Source organism: Nelusetta ayraudi, unplaced genomic scaffold (genome assembly GCF_046127955.1).
Source record: "Nelusetta ayraudi isolate G7.1 ecotype Tasmania unplaced genomic scaffold, CSIRO-AGI_Nayr_v1 ptg000004l, whole genome shotgun sequence".
NCBI classification, from domain to species: Eukaryota; Metazoa; Chordata; class Actinopteri; order Tetraodontiformes; family Monacanthidae; genus Nelusetta; species Nelusetta ayraudi.
The window spans coordinates 2,798,791-2,807,293 of NW_027466054.1; the positions used below are offsets into that span (position 1 = coordinate 2,798,791).

An 8,503-nucleotide genomic window follows, 5' to 3' on the forward strand; every position below is an offset into this window, starting at 1 on the left:
AGAGATCGTTTTAGTTTAGTTGATGTGGTTGTATTTGTCCTTGGTACTGGATTCTTTTTTTTTTTTTTCTCCCTGTGGAGCTGTCCAAAACGTTGGTGTCTGACTACAGTCTAATTCCATTCAGAGAGCACACAAAGCTTCAGTCTTATTTAACGTATGTATGTATCTTAAATATGCTGATGATATTGCAAGGAACTGCATGGTGAACCACTAATAAGTAAGATAAAAAAAAAAAAAAAAAAAAAGTATTTTCCCTCTAGGTCAGAAAAAAAATGGTTAGATGCTGAGTGTGACCAAGTCAAGTTAGCTGCAGGCTTGCTAGCAATTGTATGAATTGTTGTTACATCATCATATCTTTGAATTTCAAAGGAGAACTTCTTTACGTCTGTATGTGTTTATTTTAAAAACCATTTACATTTTGAGTTTGAATAAACCACAGGGCCTGGTTGAAATATTGAAGTTGTTATTTGTGAGCCTTTCAGGTTCAATTTTGATATGAGGAACTAACTAACTGCTAAGCATGATTTTCTTCCCGCTGGGCAAAACAAACAATACAAACAAGGTCATTGTTTTTCAAATGCTACACTCAAGGCCTGTAACTGATACGGTGGGTTTTTTTTAACATCAGAGTTCCATTCAATGAAACAATACTAATAGTTGCCATAATAATGATGTCAATGGTGTTTGAGTTTTTACTGCTCAAAGACCCATAGAAAACAAGGCAGGAGAATTAAAATGTGTTTGTAATCTTGTTCTGTCCGAACCTACTAGACAAACTGTACGCAAGTGAGAAAGGGTGCAACAGAAACAGTGCAAGTGTTAACAGTACATACTGTTGTTTATTTAGTTCTTTTTCATACAAAACAACACACCGTTGAAAAATGTTTTCATCAGTTGATAAAAGTAAGAATAAAGTGCTCGTTCCAAACTACTAAATCTCTACTTACTTGAATATATCTGTTAAAACTGCCACTGAATTGGGTTTCGTGGTTCGAGATTTCATTTGAACTTCTTCTCTATAATGGAAAAGTAGTGAGACACTGAAAAAAACATAATGTCTTGTTCCTTAGTAATGAAATTTTACAGAACCTCGGGCAGGAAGACAAAAAGATCAACATACAGAAATACTTTAACACAGAGTAAATAAGTCAGTTGAAGTTGCATGAGTGCTATGACTTGTAAGATTAGCAGATTTTATGTTATACATGTATCTGTGAATGATACATAATCTGTTTTAAATAAAAATAAAGACACAGAGTATTTACAAAGAAATCAAGAACATTATATTAGCCTTAACTGTAGATCATGTATTCTGTTGTTCCTGTAAAACAGGAAGCAACACAGAAGCCTCATTTCAAGATACCTCGTGATTCGAGGGAACCACCCCAGCAACTTTGTTCAAAGCATAGCTGGGCTGTGCGTTAAAATGCAGTACTTACAACTGAAAGTGTCAGAACCCAAAACCTTTGTATAAGATAAAACCAACTGAAGTTTGAGACTGCGGCAGAAATTATCCTTCTTCTCCATCAGTGTCACAGTTCAAACTGTGTCCCCCATCTTTGTTATTTCACATAAGTGCAAGAATCTGGTTGGGCACGTATACTAAAAGAGGACACTAAAGGAAGTGTGACCATTACCATTGATTAAACCCCAGACTCCCTGCTGATGTATAAGGGTAGTGCGGGCTGTAGTCTGTCCAGGCTGATCTGATTCTCTGAGTCCAGAACACACAACATCTCCATTGTCTGCTCTTCAGCAAATGTCTCTTTGAACCCCAAGTGAACGTCATCTCTCATCTTAACCTCTCTGTCACCTCTCACATTCAGATTACTGGTCTTGTCTTTTGCATTCTCCTGGTCCTCATCGTCGCCGCAGCACAACGCTACCTCGTTCTCGTAGCAGAAAGCGCTGGGGGAGTGGGAGCCCATTAGGTGGCGGGCTGCCCGTGGGGCAAAAGGCGATGGGGAGTGGGAATAATTTGAACTGGACGATGAGGACTGCCCACCACAACCTGTCATCTGGCCTAGTTCCCTGGCACTGCAGTGAGGTGTAGATGGCACTTGGTAAGTCTTGTGGAATCGGGAGTAGTCCACATGGTAGCGGTCACCTTTCTCAAAGACCACAGGCTCAAAGCGGTGACCCCAAAGGATCTCCTTGGCCAAGTAGGAGCTACGGGCCTGAGTGGTCATCGCTGTGGCTTCCACCATCCCCTCCAGGATGACCACAATTTCAAAGTCCTCCTTCTGCAGGTCAGCACGGCTCAGGTCGTACAGAGGGCTGTTTTTGTTGATCTCATGGACCACCACGAGCGGCGAGACCAGGAAGAGCCTATCCAGCCCATCGTCGTAGCCGACATCAATGTCCGTTTGCTCTAAAGGGAGGTACTCGCCCTCCGCTGTTACGTGAGGCTTGATGAGTTGAGCGCGCACGTGCGCCTCAACGATGTGGCTTTTGCGCATGTTCCCCAGTCGCCACATGAGGCACAGCTTGCCATCCCGCATGGCAATGACGGCATGATGTGAGAAGAGTAGAGTCTGTGCACGTTTCTTGGGTCGCACCATCTTTGCCATGATGGTGCCAATCATGAAGGAGTCAATAATGCAGCCGACGATCGATTGCACCACAACGGTCACCACAGCAATGGGACATTCCTCAGTGACGCAGCGGAAACCATATCCAATGGTGGTCTGGGTCTCGATGGAGAACAGAAACGCCCCAATGAAACCCTGAATGTGAAGAATGCATGGCCGCCTTTCGTCTTTACCGTCGCCCGCGCTGTTTCGAGGATCCCCGTCCTCTACAGGAATATGTATGTCAAAGTCCCCATGAGCAAGTGCAACCCCCCAAAAGACAAAGCCAAAAACCAACCAGGAAAGAAGGAAGGTGGTTGTGAAGATGAGTAGCAGGTAGCGCCAGCGTATGTCCACGCAGGTGGTAAAAATGTCTGCCAAATAGCGCCTTGGCTTGTCCTCCATGTTGTTGAAGACCACGTTGCACTGGCCGTTCTTCTTTACAAAACGGCTACGCAGGCGTCCTGTGCTGAGGTCCAGGCCCAGACGACAGGCCGGGGAAGCCCGGCAGCTGTTGTGGATGATGGGCTCGTTCGTCACTCTCAAAGACAACGCCCCTCTCCCCTCATCACTTCCTGGACACTCTCCTCCACCCTCTTCACCCCGAACGCAGGCCCCTGAGAGTGTCTGCTGAGTCAGGGGGCTGTGGCCATTGTGGAGGCCCATGCTGGAGATCTTCAGGGCATCATCATCTGTGGAAACAATGCTGTACCTGGAGAAAAGAGGGTATACAGTTTGTTTTAGATGATCTGCACACACTCTTGCCTTATGTCTACTACTGTCAGACCTCCAGTTAGTTCTAACCAGTTCAGACCAAATCTTCTGTTCTATTAAAATATAATTTGAATGCTGTCTTCAGTGAAGCAGGGGCGAAAAGAAAATACTATGGTTATTTACGTAGAATTGTAAAACTGATCTTTGAAGCCCACACTATATTGTTTCCTACACCCCAGTAACAGTATACCTTTTGTAGTGTGTCTGCAAACAGCAAATGTGAACTCCTCTAACAACATGGCATTTCAGCAAATTTTAAATGGGGGGAGGGAGGGTGACTTTGCCTACTAGCATATAAACCAGCAAAATAGTGTCCATGCTTTACCTTTTCAATGAAAGGCCATGTGAACAATTTCCCAATTTACCCAATATTTACTAAAAAATGTAATTTTTAGAAAATAATTACATCTTGTTCAAAATATAAAGAAATTGATTTAGAAAGAAAAAATAGAAAACTATTTTTTTCACTACAAAATACAAAATAGGAAGGTCAGTTTTTTTAGTTGTCACTGGTCATTGAGTTTGTTAGGAGAAATCTTATGAGTAGATTTTTATGTATATTTTAAGTTAAATCATATTCCATACTGCAGTTTGCACCAGAAAACAATGATTGTCACAAATAGGCAAAATCAAAGTCAATTTTGTAATATTTTTTCAAGATTCCGGACAGTTTGCATTCAACTGCTGCAAATGTATGTCACCATCTTGTTTTTTTTGGAAGGCATTAATTCGAGATAAATTATGTATAAACCTGTAAGTTGTACCTGTTGACACGCACAGCTCCCATGGCACCTGTGATCATTAGGCTTTGTCTGCGAGGGCAGTATTGTAGGATGGGGCGGGTAGATCCAACCATTAAAGTACTCTTGCTTTAACAGGGCTGGCTTCAGGTCTGTTTTGACTTCCACATCAACACTGACTTCACATGATTCATTTTCTGTCAACACAAAAAGGAAAAAAAGGGGTTATAATAATGGAACAGATTTTTTTAAAAAATAGCAAAATCCAGTGTAGATTTTTAGATTTCTGCTGATGTTTGGGTTTGGCAAAATCACTGAAAGAAATCTCAACAGAGCTGCTGAAATATGTTTGAAAAAAAAATAAATAGTAGATGCAAAAAACAGAAAATTCTGATCAACATTTTTTCCCAAATTAGCCGGCTACCATGGAATTCTGTGTACCTGAGCCAAAAGGTGTGAGCCAACAGAGACCAACATTTTCATCTGCACCGCCAGGCACACCATGACTCAGAAAAATCAAAATACTCTGAGTGCAAATTTTGGGCTTGCCCTTAATGCACAGGGCAGACCAGACAGTTTTGTGTGATGAAAGCTTATTGACCGGGTCCTTGTCAGCAGTTAGCCTTAGGCACCTTCAGGCCAACCAGGGGTGGAAAACCAGACAGGCAGTGGAGGGGACAAAGGTCTAAAAAGAGATGAATCGGTGGTAATCTACTGTTAGAGGAACAATTGATCTGCTGTTTGGCCTGATGACAAGGTTGGAGGGTGATGTGGCTCTGCTTATTATGTCAGCAAGCTGGAAACCAGAAGAACCAAAAAGGCACCGGGTTGCATAACCAACAGAAGACCAATAGCACGCAATAACAGAGGGATATTAGTGGTCTGCGTTTGGCTGTGTGGAAATCACAGACATTAATTACTTGAACAGATCCAACTTGCATGGGTGAGAGGGAGTAATGGATTGTCTTGGGGGAAGTTCTGACAACTGCAGTTTAAAAGCCTTTGTTCAATATCGCTACGTCAATTACAAGCACAAGCAAAACAGGAACGACCCCAGTCACATGAACACACACACAGACAGAGATTTTGAAGGGATTTAGCGTCATGTAACGTGGACTGGGTGGAACCTTTATGCATGATGCGTCCAGACTTTATTTTCCCCCCTCCACCATCATGGACAGATGTTAAGAGCTGGCTGCTGATTGGCCGGATGAAGGGTGATTTTCTTCAGCATAATCCCAAAAGGAGGGCTAAGCACGTCAACCTGATAATTCCCACAGCTGGAGGACAGTGTCCTCTGTGTGAAAACATGACCTATTCATACAGATCGCCCAAAGACGACCATCGATAAGCTCAGGTCACGAAAGGTCAGGCTCGTCATCTACATCACGTCAGCTACCGTTTGTGGTCATCGTCCTTGTTTTCCTCTATTTCTGCTGTGCAACATATTTCATTCATTTTAAATAAAACTAGTTGAAAAGCAGCAAAAAATATGTTTGTATTTTTGTTGCACACAAAATTGAGAGTATAGATTATACTCTCAGAATATATCTTCATTTTAAATAACAAATGTGGGAAAGTGTAACTTTTATATGCTGTTTAAAATGAAATAGTTTTTTTTTTTTTCCATTTTTGCATTTTTTTTAGTTCACTGAATTGGACAGCAGAACTTTCTAGCTCTTAAATGTAGACTACACAACTTGCATATTAATTGACCTGTTTTTAATTGACTATCAGCTAATGTCTTTCTAATTCTTCCTGTTATATCAAAGCATTTAATATCATCTATCAGGAAAAGGTATGTAAAAAGTGTAACGACTGTGTTATAAACAATAGCTTTGAAACATCAACACATAACGTCAAGCAACAAAATGTATTTTTCAGTGGTTACACTGCACAACATAAAGATCCATTTTAAAAGTATTTTACCACGTTAAACCTGGCAGGTCCAGTGAACTGTTTGAAATCTATCTCACACTCCCAAACTCATAGCAAGTTGTTTGTAAAGGAGAAGCAAACTGAAGCTGAGTGTCTGTCGGTCACATTGAAGCAGAGCGGGCCAGCATGATTTGTTAACATAACATCACAATCTGTTGAGCAGCAGCTAGCCTGAAGTTGCTTTCTCTAATTCTTCTTCATCTTCTAAGGGCACCTCACAGCTGTTGCATCCAGTTTTCAAGCTATTTTCCAGAATATGGAATTCCTTGTTTTAAATTAAAGCTCATGATTTACATGTATTTTTGCAGAAAATTTGCTTAAGATCACATTCAACTTCCAGTCCCTCCTGGTCCTTGTTTTTGCATTTATACATCATCATCACAATGGTGCACATCTTTGTTCACATTGCTGTTCTCAGAAAGTCTAAAAGAAATGTTGAAGTTGTAATCGTTAATTTGACTATGTCGCAGTATTTTACATGCTTCTGTTGCCACTAGAACATTTCCCTCCATCATTGTTCAGCTGTGTTACTGGTTGACTCGGAAATGGAGAACAAACAAACTAGTCAAGAAAGTCAAAGACATAATTAGAACTCCCACAATGAAAATAACTCATTTAGAGGAAGTTAAACCTGCTGCACCTCAAATATAAGGATAATGACACTGATTACACTGTCCCTGTGTGTTGTCAGTGACGTAGCTGCAATTCGTCAGAGCAACTTGACTGACGTGTTCAGAGATAATCCAATGCCAAAGAAGAGATGGAGGAAGTCCTTGTCAAACACCAGATTACGATGTCTCTTAATCTCCAAATCCAAACAACAGTATGAAAGGTGGATGGGTGATGCATGACCTGGTTTAAGCCCTTTTGAGTAATCTGAGCTCTGATGATATGAGAACGGAGAGAGAGAGACAGAGGGAGGGAGAGAGAGAGAGAGAGAGAGAGCAGAAATAAAGGAAAAACCGAGAAAGAGAGACACCGAATGGCACTGGACAAAAAGCATCACAGGTGTGAGGACCTCCACTCTGGACACCATGTGAGAAAAGATATGGATTAAGATGAAGAGATTATGACGTCGGGGGATGTTTCAACAGTGTGTAATGCCATTTACAGGAAAGTCAGAGGCTCAAGTATGCACACACACACACACAGACACAGACAAAAGCATAGAAAACAGAAGAGGGACTTCTTGTTGTCTGTCCCCCCAACCCCCCCACACTACTTTATTATGAATGCTCTTAGAAAAATAAAGATGTGTGGAAATGTGTCCTTTATGTGTTTCAACTACAAATTTGGACACTACACACTTTAAACACTCTAAGGTCTGGGTAATTTTACATAGTTTACATAGGATATTTTCCATTTTCTTAACCTCAATGGTGCCTCAACATTTGGATAGATTTTGTAAAAAAAAAAATATTAAATTAATTTTAAATAAATATTACTTGTATTTTTGTACTAATATTATTTTCAAATGTTTGAATATATTTTATTTTTGTATTATGGATTCTAAAAAAGGAAATGTCATATTTGCTTAATGCTGCACCTTTTTTTACTTACTTGCATTTTTGTTCTTTTGTAATTAAGTATAGTTGCATAGGTAATTATTACTTTTACAAACATCAATAATCACATTACCTTTACCTTTAAATAACATTTTCCAGCAAACCTTAAGTTTTTGTTTTAATCATGAGTTTGTTGTGCACATTTTTCAATTTGTGACTGAGCTGTTTTTCCCTCTCAGGCAGCCACCAGCTTTGTTCTGCAGCTTCCAAAAGTTGAAAAAGGGACATTTGCATTTTTGCTGCAGGAGGAAGTCTTAAATGGCAATCAATGCCTCACACAGAGCACCGAGCAGTTATGACAGAGCAGTTTGCAAACTTAGCAGCGGCTGTGACGTCTGTGCGTTTCATTTAGGCCACAGGAGCTGTCCAGTGCTGAAAATCAATGCAAAGCCTGCAGGAATAATCGACAGGCACTGCACAGAAATGAGGTGGGAGAGGAGTTCGCTGGAGCCCAACGCTACCTTAACCTTGAACATGAACTGTGGGCTTTAAAAAGTTTGCTTTCATCACTCTTTACATTTCCGCATCCACATGAACGTTTTTCACGAGCACTAGTTGAATTTCCAGTCATTTAGACAGAGACCACTGTCACAGGACTGACCGCTGTGAAAGTTCAAGCATGAGACAGTAGGGCTAAACATTCTCCATCCAGCTCTATAAAAATGCCTTCGAGTTGGTTTTTCTTTTTCTTTTGAAAAAGAGGCAACAAATGTTTTAAAAATGAAAGAAAGGCATTTCTGACACTTACCTTGGTGTTACTGCAGGCTCAGTTTCAGCAGGACTGGTTGCATCCTCACAAGTGATGTTTTGAAAGGTTGAGATGTTGATGTATAATTTTTTTCCCCCCGTCTTCTTCACTCGGTGGTTTCTCTTCACCACGCCAGCCGTCCTTCAGTGAATCTGCTCCCAGATATCA

The 8,503-nt window shown here is 40.8% G+C and overlaps 1 protein-coding gene across 1 annotated transcript; it reads right to left on the bottom strand.

Moving 5' to 3' along the window:
* Positions 1–905: 905 nt before the first annotated feature.
* Positions 906–4,131, bottom strand: LOC142897834 (ATP-sensitive inward rectifier potassium channel 12-like). The gene is made up of 2 exons (XM_076040445.1): positions 4,109–4,131; positions 906–3,282 (listed from the first exon to the last, which is right to left on the bottom strand). Exons 1-2 carry the CDS (start codon positions 4,129–4,131, stop codon positions 1,644–1,646), a joined length of 1,662 nt encoding a protein of 553 aa, XP_075896560.1. The 3' UTR covers positions 906–1,643.
* Positions 4,132–8,503: the final 4,372 nt, after the last annotated feature.